The sequence below is a fragment of the Podarcis muralis genome, chromosome Z (assembly GCF_964188315.1).
Source record: "Podarcis muralis chromosome Z, rPodMur119.hap1.1, whole genome shotgun sequence".
In the NCBI taxonomy this organism is placed as follows: domain Eukaryota; kingdom Metazoa; phylum Chordata; class Lepidosauria; order Squamata; family Lacertidae; genus Podarcis; species Podarcis muralis.
In genome coordinates, this window is record NC_135673.1 from 39,794,397 (window position 1) to 39,817,132 (window position 22,736).

Sequence of the window (22,736 nt, forward strand, 5' to 3'; positions counted from 1 at the left end):
AGTCCACTGTTACTTCCTGCCAGTGTTTAACAAAATCATAGAAACAGATCTGGAAGTTATCCCATCCAGTTTTAAGGATCTCTTATGTACTATAAGACTTCCACAGCTTACAGCTGAGAAGGGGAACCTGTGACTTCCCAGATGTTGCTGGACTCGCAACTCCTATCAGTCCTAGTCAGCCTGCCCAGTTCTTAGGGATGACAGGAGCTGTAGCACAGAACATCTGAAGGACCACAGATTCTCCACTCCTGCCATACAGTGAGCCACCATTCTGTCACATTCTAGCATGATTGGGCAACAAAATGCTGGAAGGAGTTGTGCGCAGATAGAAGCAACTTCATTCTCAGTTGATTGACTCCCAACCCCTGCAGCTGGAACCACTAGGAGCAAACTTAGTATACAAATACATCTCATTTTCCTCCCTGCCACATCTGCTACTGTTGGGGAAGTGAGGTGCCGCATTTGAGAACATTTGCAACAGAGAAGAATAAAACCACCCTTTGACACAGGGTTACCCTGCCCTTAATAACGCTTCGCTCCTTCAATCATGTCCCATCTGTCATCCATCATGGGCTTTTTGCTAATTTATTCCATTAAGAGCATTTTGGCACTTATACGCTCTGGTGGATGGACAGCTCACTAAGCAACCACTGCGCCCGGCAAATGACCCAGGTTATGGGTAATTAGATGCACAGGCAGATGGAATCCATATCTGGATTCAGTGTTCTCTGATCAAGGATGATGTGCTAGTACAAGGGTGAGAATAATGGTTGCATAACATGATGTCCTATGCAACAGTTTTGCTAGCAGAAGCTTGTTATGCAACAGGATGTATTGGGGCAACAGCAGTCTATTCTTTGATCAGCCATGAGAACCACGCTGGCTTGCTGTACCATATCCTGTGTCAAATATTACGCTCGCGCAACTAGTGCACCACTAAGGGACTTGAACTTAGTGCTGCATTGAATTCTTCTCCCTGCCCCCATCCATAATCACTAACTATATAGAGGAGGACAAGACAAGGCAGCCCATCACAATTGGGGTGAGTAAGCGACTTTCACTAAGTCACCTTATGCACTGCTCACTGAACGGAAAGTTGCACATTTCTACAGGGATCTTGGCCACTCTGAAGTCTTAATTCTCATGTAGCAGTGGTGTTTACTAATCAGCACATGGTCAGTTGCTAACAGGTTGGTTTACACGTGCACATATGTCATGTGTTTACTCTCATCAAGACACGTGTGAAATGTTTCAGCGAGGAAGCATTTCTTCCTTGGCTGGTATGGAAACCCTGTTTGTGACAATTAACTAGTGATTGCACATTTATGCATGCAAGTTATTGCTTGATGAGAGGATAGAATGGAATGAACCCATGTTATGATCATATTAGTTTCTGCAAAGAGGCCTGCAGAATCCTCCTCTTCTTTACAACTTCATCCTTTCCTACTCTTGCACCCAGAGGTCAAAGTTGAGAATCGGAAGAGCTGTTTGAGGCAAGCACCTGGCTCTGTTCTGCTGTTTTGCCCCTAATACCTAGCATGCCTGTCTTTCTGGGTTCCCAGTAAACAGCAGCTTGTGTAGCTGGGCTGATTAAAGCCGTTCTCCTCTTCCTGTGGAAGCAGCATTGCGTGTAGCAATAGTTGTTGCTTTGGTGCAGAAAAAAGACCAAAAATTCTGCCTGAGGTGGGATAGTCTTTATGCTACTGCCAGATCCATGTGATGGCTCTGAGATTGGTGGTGTCTGCCAACTACATTTATTAAGCAGGTATCATAAGAGATGTATGAATAAGAAGTCCTTGACTCAATTGGAAGTCTGCCTCAGTTGGCTACTCCAGTTATGTCAAGCATTTGTAAGACCATTGCTGCATTATTGCCGTCAACCTGTATTAAAAATTATTTTTGCATGCATTTTGCCTAATTTCTAAAAGCTCCTCTTTATTACATGATTTACTCCCACTGGTAAAAATCAGGAATACTGTTGCAATATTTTGGTGATTCTGGTTTTTTGTTTTGTTTTGTTTCTTTTTTTAAAAAAATCCTCAGATTTTTAAGGCTTCTGACTGAGTATGTGGTGTGTGGTCTTCCCCCCCTCCCCAGCCCTGGTTTCTAATTCTGCATCTGTACTAAATGGTTAAAAATGGATAGCTTCTAAAAGATCTAAAACATTTTTTAAAACCTTGCCTTCCAGCTTGGCTTTGGGTCATTTCTTGGAATTATTGGATCAAATTTGATAGAAAATAAAAGGCAAATGGTAAGTTTTTTAACAGTTGTAAAGTTACTGTTGTAAAGTTAATGTTAAGTTAATTGTCATGTTGGCTCAATATTCCTGACACTGACTGGCAGCAGTCCGAAGCGGGGGGGGGGGGCAGGAACACCTTCTGAAGGCGGGCGGGGGGCGAAAGTCTTTGTCCCCCCTGCCTGCCTTCCCAGGGGCTTTTAAATCGCCCCGGACAGCGGAGAAGTCCTCCGCTGTCCCGGGGCGATTTTAAAATGCCGCCCGCCAGCATTTTAAGATCGCCCGGACAGCGGAGAAGTCCTCCGCTGTCCCAGGGTTTTTTAAAATGCTGGGGGTGGGAAGAAAAGCCCTTGTCCCCCCCCCCCCAGCCTTCAGAAGAGGTCCGGGGACAGTCTGTCCCCGGACCTGGTCTGAAGGCGGTTTCCCTAGGAACGCATTAATTGATTTTCAATGCATTCCTATGGGAAACCGTGCATCGTAAGACGAAAAAACCGCAAGACGAAGAGACTTGCGGAACGAATTAATTTCGTCTTGCGAGGCACCACTGTATAGCAATAAAAATCAACAGCAGATAATAAAAGACAGCAAAAACGTTGAAGCAGAAGCAACCCTTCTCCTAAAAAGCTCAGCATTGCCTCTCAAGCCAGAGGTTGCCAACAGATTGAGCTGTGTGCTTCGCTGTGGCTTGCCAAGGTGCCCGTGGACCCCAAAAGATATGTCACTCCTGCCTCTGGCAGTAACCCTTAAACACGGCCACCACCTTTCCCCAGATGGATGGGTCTGAGAAGCAGGGAGCAAAGCCAGACCCCCCAGCCAGGCGGTTACCCCATCAACTCAACTCGGACTTAGAGCTATCAGTTTCCCGTTGCCTCCGTTGGTAGCAGTTCCATCAGGCTGCACCTCAGGGGAAAGTGGTCCAGCAGGGCCCTCCCGTCTGTTGAACGGCTGCTTTCTGTGGGTTAGCAACCTCAAGATCAGCCAGGCCAACCCTGAGTCCACCTGCAAATCCCTCTCCCTGGAGCCACGGTGGGGGGAACTCTAGCCCTCCAGATGTTGGGCCGCAGCTCCCATCATCCCTGATCACTGGCCATGCTGGCTGGGGTTGATGGAGTCCAGCAACATCTCGGAAGGCCATAGGTCCCTCACCACTGCTCTATAGGGAGGAGCCTAGAATCCAGACTATGTCATCAACTGCCACAGGCCTGAAGAGGCCGCCATACATAAAAAGAAAGACATCTGTGTAACCCCAGTGGTTGTATATATCTCTACTGGGGTTTTCATTGGCATAAGCAGCTTTCAGAATCCGATCCCTGCTGTTATGTCAAAATAATCAAATAAACGGCCACTTCTAGGCCCCTTCTCTTCCCAGAACTGACTCCTGGAGCTCCACTATATAACTATTTCGCAAATAATAACATTGTGAAACAGCCGGTATCTTGAATTGGCTTGCTTCCCTTCCCTTCTCCTCCCATTTTCCTAACCCACAGCTCTTCTCTTAAACTGTATAAACGACCCGTTGTGACAGAGAAGCAGTAGTTCTATGTAATAATGCAAGTACCTTGGGGCAGGTAATCAGGAAGTAGTCAGGTGGAACAGCAGTGGCCTGGCAGCCCCAGGGGATGCTGCCCCAGTAGTCTTCCTCAGTGGCCGGTTGCCCAGGCTGCAGGAGTCATGCAGGGATCAGCTAATCTTGGTCATTCCGTTCCATCTTGCATTCCGAGTTGTGCTTTCAGAATTCCATTCCTCTGTCTTCTGTCATCAGCTCAAGACACTGGCTCTTTCCCTTTTGCCAACCACAGACTTGGGGCGATGCTTCCAGTCCTAACCCTCCCAAAACTTGGGAGAGTAGCATTTTGCACACATGGCTTGGCAATTGCTGTAGCATTGAGCTGAAGGGAGCCTCTATTATTTGTAGGTATTACATAGAGCAAGGACTCATGGAAGCCTTTTTTAAAAAAAATTGATTTACTGAGAAAGCTCTGTGAGCAATTAAAAGTACTTGAGCAAGCTGCAATGATGATTGATCAAGAAAACTATGGTTTGGGACTCGTTAGCCAAAGATATAAAACAAGACTTGAGAATCTTGTGGAGGGGAGTAGATTACCTACATGAGCGAAATGGTCAAACATCCAGCAATAAGGGACCAGGGGAGAGGTTTCTCTCCAGCTAACTACCTGTCAGGTCTTCAGGTACCCAAATACAGACGGTCTTTTACCCTCGCCAGATTTAACTTTCTCCCCTCTGCCTTACTTCAGGGCAGATTTGAGGGTAAACCATATACAGCACGGGTCTGTCCTTGTGGCTCGTTGGAAGTTGAAACTGCCTCACATGTTCTATTACGTTGTTGTCTTTATGAGGATATACGTTTGACTTTTATTACACCTGTTTTGCAAAAGTCCAGGAAAGAATCGGAATACCATAGTTTAAAACTACTGCTAGAGGACAAGAACCCCAAGACTACACTAAATGTAGCTAAATTCTGTGCGTCTGCAATCAATCGCAGGAAGCAAGTGGTATCCCATAATGCATAAACCCCTAATTGCTAATTACAGGGGCATGCTAACAATTAATTTTAATTTTTATATTTAAATCCTCGCTGTATTCATATTTTCCCTTGTATTTCTGATATTTTTTATGATCTGTGATATTGTGTGTGTTGACGCTGGTCTGTGACCGTATTAATAAATTCATCATCACCCTATATGTCTTTTTAAAAAATGACAACTAAAGGATGAACAGCAATAGAAACTGACCTCTAGAGTAGGTGTGGGGAACTTTCTGGCTCTGCTGATGTTGTTGAAGTACAACTCCCATCATGGCCAGACTTGGTAGGGTTGATGAGAGTTGTAGTTTAGCAATACTTGGAGGGCCAAAGTTTCCCCACTCCTGTTCTAGAAGTTCACTAGGTCAAAATGTAGTTGCTTATTGCTGTAATCTATTTTTGTATGATAATATTAAATAATAGCAATAGCTTTTTCGTGAAAATAAGAAATTGTATACACATTGAATGTTTATTAATTATTTAGTGTGAGAGAGAGTGTTTAAGAATCATATGCATAGATGTATTGTGGTATGTGATTTTTTTAAAAAAAATAAATACTGTGATTTTCTTGTCATTTTCATATCCAAACATTAATATTTTAAAGGATATTTCATGAGGCAGAAATCTAACCATTAGCCCCTATTAGCAGATTGAGCTGGGTTATTAAACTATACAAACCTGCTTAAAAAAGGAATGGGCAGTTGTCAGCCAGCATATCAATAAATCAGCAACTCCAGAAAATATAATTGGGGATAGGGCAAAACCTTGCATGTTTTCTTTTAATATAGAAGCAGATGACTCCATGTAGCTTTATCTTTTCCCACAGCTGGTTGCTTCAATCGTGTTCATCAGCTTTGGCGTCATCGCTGCCTTCTGCTGTGCCATTGTGGATGGTGTGTTTGCTGCCAGGCACATAGTGAGTACCAGCCGACTGCGATATGTGACTGCGTTGCCACGTCCTCCACGCTTGTGAGCAGAGCTGTATACTTGCACGCCAGAGAGAGCTGTGGGAAAGCACAAAATAAAGGATTTGCGTGCAGAATCCAGTTTCTTGGTATTCTCAGCGTTGCTTTTAAAAAGCCAGAGACTAGTCCTCATGCCAATGAACATGCCTGAAAGCATGTGGGCATTGCTCAGTGGGGAGTCCAGAGGATCTCATGAGACCTGGCCTATGCATGCAATGGAATGAGTTGGCAGCAGGGGCGCCATCTGTAGCGGGGCCCGAGCACGCACAAAAATTTGGTTGTGGGTGCTCAGCACGCACTGCAGGGCCCCTGATGCAACTTCCAGTGCGTTGCAAAGCAGACGAAGTCACATCCGAGACCTCAGAGATGCTGTCCAACGCCTTGTGAGGTCTCAGAACCTGGCTTGCGGTGCCACTGGAAGTCAGGTTCTGAGGCTGTGGGGCGTCATGACATCACATTTCAACATGATGTCATGAAGTCACATCGGTGTGCTGGCCATCCATAACCTGGGGCCCAAGTTGGTGCCCCTGGTTGGCAGCATAGGGTGTTCCATTTCAGGCTTCAGATGAGGAGGTGCCGATTTTTAACACTTACCTTCTATTTTTAAAAAAAACACACAACACCTTACCAATTAAAAAAAAAAAAAATCCTTAACCTAACACACCAGGGAGAAAGGTGATAGCCCAGCCCAGTTTGCTTTGCTGATTTTCTGTTTGCATGGTGTGTTTTCGTTTTCATTGTAGAGGAAAAAGCATTTCAAAATGTGACACAAACACACACACACACACACACACACACACACACACACGTGGTATAGCCTGTTTTACCACCTCATTCAGCTACAGGTTTAACATCCGTAGCATTTGGGGGGTGAAGTCAGTGCCTGCTATAGCAGCTTGCCCCTTGCTATGACTAGCAGAATCAAAATAAGTTATGTGAAGTAGTTATAATAGTGAGATAAAATGCAAAGTTCTACAGACGCCTATCAGTTTGCATTGGGATGCAGAATCCAACTTTTCTTTGTGTGAGGAAGTTAGCGGAAGTGACCTGGTCACTTCTAGGAACAACAGTCTTTACTCCTTCATGCATTAACTAGAGCAAAACATGCTAGTTATATCAGGCTGCCTCTCTCACATTTTTCAAACCACAAATATTCCATTGCCTTGTTGTTTCTGTGCCACTTTTGTTCTGCTATAACACGAGAGTGTTCCACAAGAGGACTCCAGTATCAGAGGTATCTGTTGCTGGGGAGCACCAATGAGGAGGGTGTTATTGCACTTATCTTCCTTGGCTGAAGGGCACTGCAGAGGCTTTTCCTGATATTAGCCATTAAGGATGCTGTAATTTGCAATAAAAGCCCAAACAAAGAGCTTTTCAAAGTGATAAAAAATAGGTTGAGAATGGAGGAAGAGATGTATAGAAAGGTTGTATTGGGAGTGTACTCCTCCTAGCCGAATCACAAATAATTACAAGTAACTGCAGAGGGTGCTGAAAATTATTAGAACCCTGTTCCCATCCCAGATCTACACTTCCCAAAGTGGTTTAACAATCAGTGCCTTTTCCCAGTGAATTGTGGGAATTGTAGCTCTGTGTAGGAAATAGCAGGGTCTCCTAAAAACTCCCAGCACCCTTAGCAAACTACAGCTCCCAGAATTCTTTGGGGGAAGCCATGGCTGTTTAAAGTGGTATTATAGTGCTTAGTGGTATTGTAGTGTTAGGGTTGCCATATTTTGAAGAGCAAAAAAAAAAAAAAAAAAAGAGGACACATTTGCCGACTTCTACTTTCAACTGTGGATCGCTGTGACGACTCTCATTTTACATATGCATGAAAAAGAGGACATGTCCTGGAAAAAGAGGGACATATGGGAACCCTAGCAGCTGCAGATAGCACTCAGGAAGGTAGACTTTGGCCTGATCCTGCAGGCCTGTTCTTTTTTTTTAATTTTTTTTTATTGGATTTAATTCATTATAAAACAAAGACAACATATAAAACATAAATACACAGAGAAAAAATACATAAGACAAACTTAAAAATAATAATAATAAAGAGAGAAAAGAAAAAAAAGAGAGAAAAAGAACATCACCTGACATAAGACATCAACAAATTACCTTACATTAACTTACACAACACTTAATTGACTTCCCTTCATCTCGGTTTCGGAATGTGTTAAGAATTTCTCTATCTGCAGTTTCTTTTCCTCAAAAAACTCTTTGCGTCACAGGCGTTATGTCACACCTACTGTGGTTTTTAAATTTTTTAGTTCTGTTTCCATGTATACCATAAATTTATTCCATTCGTTATTAAACTTTATGCCTTTTTGGTTTCTTATTTTCTGTGTCATTTTTGCCAATTCTAAATAATCCAGTAGTTTAGATTGCCACTCATTTATGGTTGGGGTTTTTGATGTCTTCCAATTCTGCGCTATTAAAGTTCTGGCAGCCACTGTTGCATACTGAAAAAGTGTTTGATCTTCCTTTTTGATTTCCTCTCCAATTATCCCCAGCAGAAATGCCTCGGGGTTTTTTATGAAGGTGTATTTAAGAATTTTTTTTAGCTCATTATAAATAGATTCCCAGAATTTTTCTGATAGCAAGCCAGTTCTTATGTTCTTGTGCACTACTGGGTGTCGTTTTCCTTTGTGCTTCCTTCAAGCAGGCAGTAGGATGTCTGAAAATATGGTTAATTTGAGCATCTGCCCACTGTTTCAGCAAATTTTTTTAAAAAAAATCAGGGTTGATTCACTTCCTCTTTTTTCAATTTTTTAAACTCTACCCTACTATTTTTCTTTTTCTTTCTTTCTTTCTTTTTTTTTACAGGATCTCAGACCACTGTATGCAGGACGATGTCACTACTATTCCAAAAGTACAGCTCAGCCAGAGGTAGGTAACTGTGCTGCTGTTCTCTCAGTTTCTGCAACATGAGTGAACAGGAAATTCTGGGTGATAAATGGGGGAGAAATGCAGTTTGGCTGGAATTTTAATGCAAACCTACCTAATTCATGCTTTCTAAAACAATACACAAACTGAAACACAGCCATCCTTTGAAATCTGCACTTCTCCAAATGTTGGGATGCAATTCTCCAACCAAATAATTGTGTAAAAAAATGTGCATGTTAAGGGAAAGTGTGCATTTAAAAATGTGTGGAAATCATGTATAGTATTGCTTTGCAAAAATGTGTATATCAGACAAAATTGTCTACAAAAATGTGCATGATAGGACAAAATTGCACTAAATTTTTGAGAGGACTTTTTGAGAGGATAAGCATTTTTGAGAGGATGCAGAAACATGGAGAACTGAGCTGGAAAAATGAGAAAGAGAGAAAAACCCAAATTGGCAGATTTGTTGATCTCTAAAGTTGCCTGTTCAAATACTCCACCTGTCTGGTCTGCAGGAACCAAACTTTTCCAGCCCTTCAGAAATCCTGTTCTCATAAACAGAAAATGATGTTTCTAGACTGTACGACTACAGGGGGAGGAAAGCACATGCTCCTCTGTGTTAAAAAAATAAAATCAGTGCATATTGAAGAGTTTGTTGCATGCTCTTCCATTTGCAATTAAGCAGAAGTGGTACAAATCAGAAATGGGCTTCTGGAAATGCTGTAGGAGCAAACCTGCCAATTCCCGAAAGAGGTGGCCTTCAGCTTCTGTAAGCCCTGTCTCTGTTGTTCAAACAGGCAGTCTGCCACCCCCAGCACCGCAGCCCCTGCACGCCCAAGATCAAAGGCAACACCTGCTTCTGCTGCGACCTCTACAACTGTGGGAGGTGAGTGACATGGAAAAGCCTCACCTGTAGGCAGAGAGTGAAATGGGGGAGCTCAAGCCCCTGGGTCAATCCTGCAGTCTTGAGTATGAAGGAGTTGTTTCAGGCTGAGACCCTATCTGCACTATACATTTAAAACAGTATCGCTCCACTTTAAACAGCCGTGGCTCTCCCCCAAAGAATCCTGGGAACTGTAATTTGTTAACAGCACTGAGAGTTGTGAAAAGGTAAAGGTAAAGGACCCGGACAGTTAAGTCCAGTTGCAGATGACTCTGGGGTTGCGGCGCTCATCTCGCTTTACAGGCCGAGGGAGCCAGCGTTTGTCCGCAGACAGTTTTTCCGGGTCATGTGGCCAGCATGACTAAGCCACTTCTGGTGAACCAAAGCAGTGCACAGAAACGCCGTTTACCTTCCCGCCACAGTGGTACCTATTTATCTACTTGCATTGGCATGCTTTTGAGCTGCTAGGTTGGCAGGAGCTGGGACAGAGCAATGGGAGCTCATCCGTCATGGGGATTCAAACCACCGATCTTCTGATCGGCAAGCCCAAGAGGCTCAGTGGTAGACCACAGCACCACCCACATCCCTGAGAGTTGTTAGGATTATCCCCTCGCAGAGCTCCACTTCCCAGAATTCCTTGGGAAAAGGGATTGCTTATTAGACTTCTCTGGGAATGATAGTTCTGTGAGGGGAATAGGGGCTTCCTTGCAACTCTCAGCACCTTTAACAAAAAACAGGTCCCAGGATTCCTAGAGGCAAGCGATGACTAAAGTGGCATTATACTGCTTTAAGTGTAAAGTGCAAATGAGGTCTGAGCTTTGTGCTACAGAGATAACTTTTAGTGGGTCATGTCATTCAGCTGGCAGCCAGCAAAGTCAGATCGTCCCTCTGTACTCTTTTCTGTTTACTGTTCTTGGTGGTTTACTTAAAGTCAGGAGGGTTTAATGCAGCCTACCAAGGTTGGGTAAGCATCATTAGGTAATTAACTGGTGGGTGGTGTCACCCACCTGTCAAAGTTGGCCCACAGGGTGGAGGGAGATAAAGATCTGGCCCAAGAAGATTCCCCACCCCTAGGGTATATAGGGTTGCAGCCTGAGCTGCAGATCCAAAAGTCCCTGGTTCAGACTTGTTGACTCACTGACCAGAGACTAGCAGCGTTGTCATGTGCCTTATTCCCCACATCTGCAAAATGGGGAAAATAACACTGATTTACCTTACAGTTAAATTATGTTTGTGAAAAGATTTGAACACTTGAAAGTGCAAAAAAACCCCTGTTAGATAGCTGTTTTTAATGTTAAACAATCACAGCCATCTGAAACCAGAGCAGCAGAAAAATCCACAATGGACTCCTTTTTTTTGCAACAGAAAGACTAACTGGTCCCCAAAGGCCCTCCTGAAATACTATAAATTTACCATGCAGAGAAAATGATACAGTGATATAAGAAGAGCCCCTGCTGGAAAAGACCAAGGCTTATATCAGGTGTGGGGAACCTTTGTCCCTGCAGATTTTGCTGAATTAAACTCCCATCACCCCTGGCGTTTTGTCATGTTTGCTGCAGCTGATGGGGGTTGTAGTTTGGCAACATCTGGAAGGCCAGTGGTTCCCCACACCTGGCTTAACACATCCAACTCCCTGTTTTCTACAGTAGGCAGTCAAGTGCCTCTAGGAAGCACAATTTGTTGTTGTTGTTCAGTCGTTTAGTCGTGTCCGACTCTTTGTGACCCCATGGACCAGAGCACGCCAGGCACTTCTGTCTTCCACTGCCTCCCGCAGTTTGGTCAGACTCATGTTTGTAGCTTCGAGAACACTGTCCAACCATCTCGTCCTCCGTCGTCCCCTTCTCCTTGTGCCCTCCATCTTTCCCAACATCAGGGTCTTTTCCAGGGAGTCTTCTCTTCTCATGAGGTGGCCAAAGTACTGGAGTCTCAGCTTCAGGATCTGTCCTTCCAGTGAGCACTCAGGGCTGATTTCCTTAAGAATGGATGCGTTTGATCTTCTTGCAGTCCATGGGACTCTCAAGAGTCTTCTCCAGCACCATAATTCAAAAGCATCAATTCTTCGGCGATCAGCCTTCTTTAGAAGCACAAAGCAGAGCACAAAAGGCAATAAACCATCTCCCATTGTTTCCCATCTCAAGCAAATGTTATCTCTAGAGACATGCTCCCCCTGATCCTAAAGATGGCACTTAACCACCTTGATTAGTAATCATTGATAACTTTTATCTTCCATGAATTGGCCTAACCCCCCTTTAAATCCCATCTAAGTTGGTGGCCATCATCACACAACTTGTGACAGCAAATCCCACTCATTTAACTTCGCACTCTGTGAAGGAGTGCGGTTCTGCCAATGGCATCTATGAGAAGAGAATGTAGGACCAGATGGGCCTTTGGCCAAATAATAATAATAATTTATTTTTAATTAACTAATTAACTAACTACCCAGAGTGGCTGGTTTCCCCAGCCACTCTGGGTAGTTCCAAACAGAATACTTAAAACATAATAAAACACCAGACATTAAAAACTTCCCTAAACAGGGCTGCCTTCAGATGTCTGATAGTTGTTTTATTTCCTTGACATCTGATGGGAGGGCATTCCACAGGGCGTGCGCCACTACCGAGAAGGCCCTCTGCCTGGTTCCCTGTAACCTCACTTCTCACTGTGAGGGCACCGCCAAAAGGCTCTCGGAGCTGGACCTCAGTGTCCGGGCTGAATGATGGGAATGGAGACGCTTCTTCAGATATACTGGACCGAGGCCATTTAGGGCTTTAAAGGTCAGCACCAACACTTTGAATTGTGCCTGGAAACGTACTGGGAGCCAATGTAGGTCTTTCAAGACCGGTGTTATGTGGTCTTGGTGGCCGCTCCCAGTCACCAGTCTAGCTGCCGCATTCTGGATTAGTTGTAGTTTCCGGGTCACCTTCAAAGGTAGTCCCACATAGAGCACATTGCAGTAGTCCAAGCGGGAGATAACTAGAGCATGCACCATACTTGGGAGACTGCGGGCAGGTAGGGTCTCAGCCTGCGTACCAGATGGAGCTGGTAGACAGCTGCCCTGGATACAGAATTGACCTGCGCCTCCATGGACAGCTGTGAGTCCAAAATGACTCCCAGGCTGTGCACCTGGTCCTTCAGGGGTGCAGTTACCCCATTCAAGACCAGGGAGACCCCCATACCTGCCTGCCCCCCAAAACAGTAGTTCTGCAGGACTCTTTTATGTTCTTACGTCCCTCTAGCAAAGGTGTCCCAAAATGAGGATTATCTACTGAAATATGTTTTGCCTTTTTGAAAGATGTTTTGCCTTTCTTTGGATTGAACAGAGTGGAGATTTCCGGTGGTTATTACGAGTACATTGACGTCAGCAGCTGCCAAGATATCATTCACCTTTACCACCTGCTCTGGTCAGCAACCATTTTGAACATCGTGGGCTTGTTTCTCGGGATCATCACTGCTGCAATCCTAGGAGGCTTTAAAGATATGGTAAGAGGATGTCCATAGGAAACGTAGACAAGTAGAAATTTTTATTTATTTCAAGCGTGTTGTGCCACTTTTTAGAGCTATGTGCCCACCATGTGGTGTGCAAAGGAATGAGAGACAAGTTAAAATAGACCAGTATTTCCCAACATTGGGCCTTGAGCTGTTTTTGGACTACAACTCCCATCATCCCTAGCTAGCAAGACCAGTGGTTAGGGATGATGGGAACTGTAGCCTGAAAACAGCTGGAGACCCAAGGTAGGAAACACTGAAATAGACACAGCAGAAGATAGAGAGATTAAAAATGAGTAGCTGCTCTGGAGACCAGAGCAATTTTGAGTGGGCACCAGTTAAAGGTGATGAGACATTTTTGGTAGCTACTAAAGGCAGCCATGAAGTGTGAAAGGCTTTGTGGCCTCCCTAAATGCCAGAATTCAAGTGGCAAGGTGCAAGTCCATCAGGAAGGTGTTTCGTAGTTTTCAGAGCCACTACAGGAAAGGCCATGTTTCTTGTGCATGACGACCAAACTCATGGGTGGGGAATCTTTTTGTCCTGGCAAGTCAGATAATTATATCCTCCCGCCTGTAGGCCAGCTTTGACAGGTGAACATGACTACACACCTTTTCCATCTTCTGTCATCCTATTGATCTCGGGTAGATCGTCCCACCCACCTGTCAGAGTTGGCCCACAGAGTAAAGGCGATTGAACTCCCCCATGCATTAGCTAATGGGCAGAGGGATCTAATCTTACATTCTGCAGGATTTTGGTGCAGAGAAGAGTTCCTTACACACCTGAACCAACTAGGACGGAACTCCTCCCATTTCAGATGATGCACAGGAATATTTCAACCTTGCTTTTTACCGCCATATACCTGATGTCATATAGGATGTCAGGGGTGGGGCTGGTGGCTGCGGTTTGGGAAGAGCAGCCCAGCTGCCCAAATGAGAAGGCCTCTCAGGCCAGATTTGGCCCATGGCCAGGAGGTTCCCAACAGTGGGACACTTGAGAAGGACCCCTGAGGCAAGATCTGTACTTTTTCCATTTCTCTTGCAGTATTCTGATCTCCTCCGGCCATTTGAATAAATGGACCACAAGCTAAGTGAGTTTTCTGTTTTCCATTGTGTTCATAGACTCCCTCACTTCCTGCTATAAACTGCACAGTTGAAAATGCACGGCCCACTGTATCTTACTACTCGAGACCCCAGGTGACGTCATACAATACATATTACCACAGCACGCCTCACCTGCCGCCATATTCAGCCTATGACTTCCAGGTATGTTGGGTCAAATGGCTGCTGTGCTTACTTAAGAGAGTAATCTGTTTTTTTACAGAGGGGGTGCACCATCAAGCAGTTATGTTACAACTGCCTCTTTTTTCTATGCAGTCTTTTATGTTCCATCTTTTGGAGGACAGAAAACTATTTTGCCTTCATCTTGCTGTCATTTCGCCTCTGTTCCTGGCTCCAAATTTCACCTTTTTTTTTTTTTGCAAGTTTGGTGAAACACATTTCACTTTTCTGCTCAGTTTCAGCCTGTTTAATTGTAGAGAACCTGTGGGCCTTCAGCTGTTATGCGGCTTCAACTCCCATCAGCTCCCAGATGATATGGCTGACAATCAAGGAATGATGGGAGTTTAGCTCAGTCGGTAGAGCATGAGACTCTTTGGGAAGATATACACTCATGTATGCAAAGGGGGAATGCATGTTAAACGTTATAGAATGTTACTTTTAATATCGTCCTAGCGGGTGGCACTGTGGGTTAAACCACAGAGCCTAGGACTTGCCGATCATAAGGTCGGTGGTTCGAATCCCCGCGATGGGGTGAGCTCCCATTGCTCGGTTCCTGTTCCTGCCAACCTAGGAGTTTGAAAGCACGTCAAAGTGCAAGTAGATAAATAGGTACCATTCTGGCGGGAAGGTGAACGGCGTTTCCGTGCGCTGCTCTGGTTCACCAGAAGCGGCTTAGTCATGCTGGCCACATGACCCGGAAGCTGTACGCTGGCTCCCTCGGCCAATAAAGCGAGATGAGCACCGCAACCCCAGAGTTGGTCACGACTGGACCTAATGGTCAGGGGTCCCTTTACCTTTACCTTTAATAATGTTTAAAAGATCGATGTAGTTCCAGCCTTTATCTCAGGGTTGTGGGTTTGAACCCCACGTTGGGCAAAACATTCCTGTATTGCCCAGAGTTGGATTCTATAGTTCTAATCTGGAGGGCATCAGGGTTCTCACTACTGGGGTAAATTGATCCTCCTCTTCCTGCGATGATCTTCATATTTCACCAAGTTGGTCCTTGAAGCTGGCATGGGGGAGTAGGGCATGAAACTTAATTTTTACAAATTTCTTCAGTAAGAATATGTGTTTTGGGGTGTGAGGAATTCAAATCTGCTATTATTTTTGTGATTGGACAACATTTAGCTTGGCAAGTCTGTGCCTGATGAAGAAGCACATAAACTGCTTTCGGAAAACCAAAGAATTCCAATTTTACCTTCTGAAAATGTCAAGTGCTAAACAATAGGAATAATAAATACAAATAATATAAACATACAGTATAACTGCAAGTACTTGACAGTCTCTTTTAATGATTTCTATGCAATTTCACACACATTTTACTTAACCAAGCGAAACTAAATTATATTAATTTAACCAAAATATCTTTTGAATTCCCAAGCCATGTTACAACTTTTTTGCACCCCTCATTCTGGAATTCAAAAGCTTAAAAATTCAACATGCCCTAGCAAGGGAGGTGATATAAAGATAAACTCTCCCTGAAATGCCTAATAGCCAGGTCGTAAAAGGTAACAACCAGCGCCTCGTCATGTGTGGAATTCTTGTAAGGACCTTGAACTGGGCTACCGGGCTACTGGGATAGCTCAGTCAGCAGAGCATGAAATGCTTCATCTCAAGGTGGCGGGATCAAGCCCCACATCGTGCAGAAAGATTCCTGCGTTGCAGGGCGTTAGATGACCCTTGTGGTCCCTTCCGACTCTACAGTTCTATGAAGCAGGGATTTATATACAGTAATACCTCCGTGAACATCCGCCCCGTCCACTATCCATTTTGGCGAATGTCCGCAGCAAACCCGGAAGTACTGGAACAGGTTGCTTCCAGGTTTGCTGCTTGCGCATGCGCAGAAGCGCTAAATTGTGCTATGCGCAGAAGCACAAACCACTCCACGCGCATGCGCAGAACGGCGCTTTATCGAGCATCCCTTTTGTTGAGCGTCCAGGGCTCTGGAACGGATCCCGGACTCAAAACAAGGTACCACTGTATATAATTCAGAAGTGCATGACCTAGGAAGCTGTTTTAATTCCAGGTCATATCACTGCTACACCTGGCTCAGTACGGGCTGCACTCACTGGCAGTGGCTCTCAGGTAAGAGGTATCACCTGGGCTGGGGAGGCCTGCCCAGGTAGAGACCTGAGGGCCAGAAATAGGGGCCTAGAGTCCGCATTTGGCTCTCAGGACTAGGATTCCCCCTCCCACGGTGGTGTTGACAATGCTAAGCTAGAAGGACCAAAGATTGGGCTGTGTTTGAGGCAGCTTTCTCTGTGCTGAAGCCACCTCTCTCCCTTTCGTTGCAGCATTCCAGTGTCTTCCCGGCCTCCACACCATCTGGCCTTTCTGACGATCCTCTGTCGGTGTCGCCGTCGCCAAGCTACGTCTGGTCCCCTACTGCTCCTCCTCGTTACTCCCCACCGTATTTTCCACCTTTTGAAAAGCCACCACCTTACACGCCATGAAGAACGGGTAGAAACTGTGCCACTAATTGTGAAACCTTTTTGTACTGGAGGGAGGGTGGGGAAGAGAGAGGGGGCACACTTATTACATAGCATACATAATCCATTTAAAATAGGGGAACCCTGCAACAGTCTTCCCATAGACCAGGCCTAGGCCAAATTGATGCTAAGTGCCAGCAGCAAGAAGGGACAAATCCTGCATTCAGCACCTGCAGTCTTGCTCTGTTTGCTTCTTCAAAATCCATCATGATTAGTTGGCCGCTGTGGACTTGTTGCTTTGAGGGTTTGGTCACTTTGAGCAAATTGCTGAAAGTGCTGTGTGGCTAATCAGGCACACCCTGCTTTTCTCAAAAGGTGTTGATAAACTGGTGTTCCTAATTCCTTTTGTCCTCTTTAACAAAATTGCTGGGCTCAGTGGAATGTAGCTGACGGTGAAGATTTAAAGGAGGAACCCAAGAGCTTGAGTGTATGAAATGAATGCTCTAGACCAGTGTTCCCCAACCTTGGGCCTCCAGCTGTTTTTGGACTACAATTCCCATCATCCTTGACCACTGGTCTTGCTAAGGAGGGATGATGGGAGTTGTAGTCCAAAAACAGCTGGAGGCCCAAGGTTGGGGAACACTGCTCTAGACTAGTAGGAGGAATTAATAATAATAATAATAATAATAATAATAATAATAATAATAATAATAATAGATATATGAAGCCTTAATTTTGCACACTGAAAATAGGCCTTTGAATGGGAATTGAAGGTCACTGTAGATGCAGCTGTTTGTTAGGCAATGGCATTCTACTGACACCTAGCGACATTCTGTGAGCATTACCTCACAGTAGAAAAACAAAGGTTGCTTCACACACTAGTTTTTATCTTTACATATGTTGGTGATGGATACATATAAACCAGCCTTTATTTTCCTCGTTAGGTTTTTAATATAGCCACAATCAAAAATAGGTGCTATGCCAAATATTTTCTGCTCTTTTGAACAGCACAAGAGCCACACAGTTTGGCTGGATGCACATGATCAAATGTAACTTCCCCCTCTTTCCTTGCAAGAGGATGCTAATTAAGCTGCTTAGCACCTTCAAGCACTGGATTTCCATCATTTGTTCCAACATAAGCCCTGTTTGGGTGTTCAGGCACTCTGCATGTAAACAAACACATGTAAGAGATGTGGGGAGGGGGTGCCAAAGCCCACCCCTTACAGCTCATCCTCCACACCCCATTTTATATTAAAGTTCTGCAACTGGAGGTCTTCCGTACTCACAGTGGCTGCTTCTGCTGCTCAGTGGTAGGGCATTTGCCCTGCATATAGGAGTTCCAAGGTTCAATCCCTGGCATTACTGTGTAAACCGTTGCCTGCAATCCTGGAGAGCTGCTGCCAGGCAGTATACACACAGTCCTCAGCTAGATGGACCATTGTTCTGATTCATTATAAGGCCGGCTCCCCGTGAAACTGACACAAATAGGGGGGTTTAAATAGTGCAAGCAGCTCAGCCTCCACAAGAAGAGGAGGCTCCCCACCTGTCTTCACACCACTGGAGTCCCTCAAGTAGAGAGTGTTCAGTGTAGCCATTTTGGTACTCTTAGGTGATCAGGAACTGAGGCTAACATTAACTGTCCTCTAAGCTGTGCAGCCAGACCTACACTGCATGCCTGCATTATTCATAGGCTTACATAGTCAGCTTCAAATGACACACAACTCTGCATGCAGAATCTTCAGCTTGTACAAATCCTAGGAAATCGTGGTCTGATTTACACTTTATGTTGCAGTCTCTCATACATCTTAATAGGGAACACTCAAATGTTTGAAGCAGGTATGTACCGTATTTTTTGCTCTATAAGTCTCACTTTTTCCCTCCTAAAAAGTAAGGGGAAATGTGTGTGTGTCTTATGGAGCGAATGCAGGCTGCACAGCTATCCCAGAAGCCAGAACAGCAAGAGGGATTGCTGCTTTCACTGCGCAGCGATCCCTCTTGCTGTTCTGGCTTCTGAGATTCAGAATATTTTTTTTCTTGCTTTCCTCCTCCAAAAACTAGGTGCGTCTTGTGGTCTGGTGCGTCTTATAGAGTGAAAAATACGGTATATAATTGCAAGTCGTCATCCCCCCCCCCAAAAAAAACCACGGATACTTAGTGAGTGTTCACTGTGTCTTCTTACAGATCTCTCCCCTTATTTGCAAAGTCCACCACAGTATGAAGTGGACCGTAGATTCTTGCTTTTAAAAAACAAACAAACACCTTAATGAATTTATTATAAAGAGCTGCTTCTGCTTGTGACTGAGTTCGAAGCAAAGGGATTTGCCCCGAATAAGAAAAACTAGTATTTTAAAGAACAATGCAATTGGAAAACTTTTAGCTTTCACAGCTCTAGCAATTTAGAATGTTGCATTTTGTATGTGTGGCCGGTTTCGTGAATCGGACCATGGTTCACTGCAAACAGCAATGCAGACCTAGGTTCAAATTCCCACTGAGTTGCCAGCCTAACCTACTTTTTGGCGTTTGGGAGGAAAACACATGAAAGAGATTTTACTGCAACATTTAAATACCTGAATTGTGTAATTGCTTCATGGTAGCTAATCAAGTCTGTATTTTAAGCTGTAAGAGATGGAGGAGTTTGGGAAGCCATGCATTGCATTGCTTAATAGAGGGGTATCCAGTGTGCTCTCCAGATGTTTCTGAGCTACACCATTCTACACCATTAGCCATGCCTGCTGGAGTGATAGTTGTAGTCCGGCAACATTTCCAGGGCGCTACATTGGCTACCACAGGCTTAATATATGTGCTAAGCATCTTAATACTGATACTAGGGAGCTCTCAAGACTTTGTGAGCTTGTGTGTCCTATCACCAATTGAGTGCTGTTCTGGATTGTGGCCAGAGACTGAATGCTATTCATTCTGGGGAGGTGGGGAGGAAAGAGTTGTACAAAAACAGGTATCAGAGCATGTTCTTTTCACCTTGTCAATTCATTCACTGGTTCACTGTTTGCTTGGGATTCACAGAATGCTTTGCACAAACCAGGGTTAGCCAGCAAGGTAGACTCCAGACACTGGCACCTCCCCTATCTTCCAGGCCAACCTCATTGTGTAAAGTCACAGAAGCAGGTGGTAAAAAAGCCTGAGCTGAAGAGTTGTGCATTTCAATAGCCTGGATCTTCTCTTCTCATTAATGCCACTGCCTCGACATCACACTAAAGCTGCAAGGCTGCATCTACTTACTTTGCAGTAAGCCTAATCAAACTCGGTGAGTTTTACTTCCAAAATAGCCAAAGATAGGAATGTGCTATAAAAGTTTTTCATTGCCTAAAAAACCCATTGCCTAAAATCATCTGAGGATTTTAAGAGATGTTTTCCATCCACACGAACCTGTGGCCCGTTGGATGGCATTGGACTCTAAATTCCATCAGCTGCAGATAGCAGTCGTCATCAGCGACGCCAAAAGCTGGAGACCGGCAACTTGAAGTCCACAGGTTCCTCAGTGTAGCTTCTAGTTCATTCGGCATTATATAAAACGGGCGTGCTCTCTTGCATCATAAGCCCAAGGTTTGCCAAAATGTTGTGGCGTTCTCATTCCCATCTGCAGGGCTTTGCTCAAGGTTTGTCAGGTTTCAAAGCAACTTCAGCAGAGCAGTTAAACACATCCTTGCCCCATGTCCACCTTTTCTCCAGAATATCTTGGGGCACAAGCTTTTTGGAGTGGGAGGGTTTGACTCTGCGCTAAGATTTCATTAATTGTGTTAACCTCATTTGTATAGCAATCCCTGCTATCATACTCTTTAAGAGTCTACTCTAGAACAGGGCTGGCCTCTAAAAGTACCTTTAGATTTCATTATCATTGAGTGCCAAATACATTTGAACAAATGGAATGGTTATGTGACAGTGTCCTTGCTGCTTTTAAAAAAGTCTCTTTTTTTACATGAAGAAAATAGCAGTTATCTCCACCCTGGTGACCAGGTTGCTTTTTAGCTTTGATAGAAGTGTATGCAATCACCTGTAAATGTAAACACAGAAGTCACATGCGCTGTATTATCATCTTCAAATCCATTTCTTGTGAGAATGTAATGCACACATGGTTCATGTGCCCTCGGAATAATTTATAAAAATAAAAATGGTAAGAATTTTGTTTACGTTTTAATTTTGTGGCAGGGTTAGCTCGTTCCCAAATTCTTATCCCTATAAACGGCATATCTGCCTATATACATAAAAACGTAAGGCTGTCACTATACAGCCCCATTAAGAGAATGTGTAGCACCTCCTAACTTGGATTTGCAGCGATTCAAGGTGGAGGAGGGGAGAAGACAGGTTTTAGAATGGTGGTTATAAACAACAGCAGAGGTATGAATAAAGCAGGGTTGGAAGGATGCAGAAGAGCTGTGTATATGGGTGGGTGGGGGGCCTTGAAGGAGCTGTGGAGGGTTGGGCAAGGAATAAAGGGAGGCAGTAGGTGAGCAATACAAGTAGGAACAGCAAACCCTAGCATGCTTTTTAAAAGGAACAGCATGCTTAAACAGCCTGGCCCCGAACTCTCATCTGCTGGCAGTACAAAGGGTTTCACTCCCAGCTATACAAAGTGTTTAAGGAGACATGGTGCCTTTCAAATGCTGTTTGACTACAACTCCTATCAGCCCCAGCCAGCATTGCCAATGCAGAGGGGTTACTGGGAGATGTAGTCTAATGATATATAGAGGGGCACCATGTTGGGGACACCCCCCCCCCCCCGTGTTTGCACAGAAACATGGCTTCCATTATAATCCCGCTTCTGCATCTGAATTTTGGTCACTGTAAATAACTGCAAGAATTCTTAAGTACAGGCTTTTGACCAAAAGAACTTAGGCAAGAAAGGGTTGTTGACAGAGAAGGAGAGAGGTGAGGTGAGCTGCTTGTATTTAAGGCACTGGTAACAAAGAGAAGCATTTGAGGGTGAACATGAAAAGTACGCTGCTTCTTTTCACAGCTAGCAAACAAATGGAGGGCCAATAAATGAGTGGTAGGTAGCATTCAGATCCCAGGCTTAGAGTTTAAATAAAGATCAGGTAGCAGCAGGTGATAGGGAAAATGCCTGCTTGATACTGGGTTAGATGGGCAAATGCATCAACTTGGAGCAAGGCAGTTTTCTATGCTCCTAAAAAAAAAGGTAAAGGACCCCTGACAGTTAAGTCCAGTCGCGAACGACTCTGAGCAGCTTATTTATTATTTTTGCTCATAATGGTATTGGGGCAGTTATACGCAGTCGTGCTTTCCATACTGATCGAGCCTGCAACAGTCTGGGGACAGATACAGAACATGCCCTAAGTGGACATGTAGCAACGTAGCATCAAGCCCTGTTAACAGAACATGCACGTTTCGTACTACAGATGTCCTGGTTTATTTTATTTTTGTCCTAGTTGTTCTGCTGTAGTGCAAGAGTGCCCCCTCCAGATAACATTGGGGAAGCATCAGAGAACTACTAGTACAGCAGAATAATAATGCACTATTATTGCATAAAGACATGTTGCAGAACACATTCACAAAAAGACACCAATCTAGAGGGGCTGAGGGACTTTCTCAACAAGGGAAATTTGGGGGAAATGTTGGGTGTGCTGCTACAGGGTGCCTTCTCAGCTCACATGGGCAATAAAGGCCTAGCCAGCGAATTGTGTGAACCCTTGAAAACACACCATCTGCTGCAAAATGGTGTGTGTGTGTGTCTGCAGTAGATGCTCTGAAGTTCCACAGTAAAGGGGCTGACGTGGAAAGTGCTTCCTAAACAAAAACGTTTTTAAAACCAATCACCTATATAAAACACAAGCTAAATGAATGGAATAATAACAAAATGACTCCACATTCTTTTACCCCGATGCAGCCAAAAATATGTGCACAAAAGCAGCCTCTCTCGTGCGTAGCTGGTACCAATGTCCCGTTTGCATCACAGTTTAACTCTCCTGAACTGATAGGTCCATCTTTTGATGTGCAGCTCGACCCAGGGTCACCAATTGTCATAAGGGACAAGTAGGTTGCGCCTTGAGTTGGATGTAGAGCTCTGAGAA

At 44.5% G+C, this 22,736-nt stretch overlaps 2 protein-coding genes across 5 annotated transcripts in view; one reads left to right on the forward strand and one right to left on the reverse strand.

The window, feature by feature from the left end:
• The window catches only part of ATP1B4 (ATPase Na+/K+ transporting family member beta 4), a 42,624-nt gene extending 38,280 nt beyond the window's left edge, over positions 1-4,344 (reverse strand). Inside the window, exon 1 of the mRNA XM_077922620.1 lies at positions 3,795-4,344. The gene's annotated coding sequence lies outside the window, so the exon portion shown is untranslated. The remainder of the gene's footprint in view (positions 1-3,794) is intronic.
• The window catches only part of TMEM255A (transmembrane protein 255A), a 35,501-nt gene extending 14,668 nt beyond the window's left edge, over positions 1-20,833 (forward strand). For all 4 annotated transcript variants that reach the window (XM_028714529.2, XM_028714527.2, XM_077922623.1 and 1 more), the window contains 7 exons: positions 2,189-2,251; positions 5,605-5,694; positions 8,561-8,623; positions 9,418-9,506; positions 12,821-12,980; positions 14,105-14,248; positions 16,558-20,833. In XM_028714529.2, coding sequence (XP_028570362.1) covers positions 2,249-2,251; positions 5,605-5,694; positions 8,561-8,623; positions 9,418-9,506; positions 12,821-12,980; positions 14,105-14,248; positions 16,558-16,716 — 708 coding nt within the window. In that variant the 5' untranslated portion in view covers positions 2,189-2,248 and the 3' untranslated portion in view covers positions 16,717-20,833. The remainder of the gene's footprint in view (positions 1-2,188; positions 2,252-5,604; positions 5,695-8,560; positions 8,624-9,417; positions 9,507-12,820; positions 12,981-14,104; positions 14,249-16,557) is intronic.
• The last annotated feature ends 1,903 nt before the right edge of the window (positions 20,834-22,736 follow it).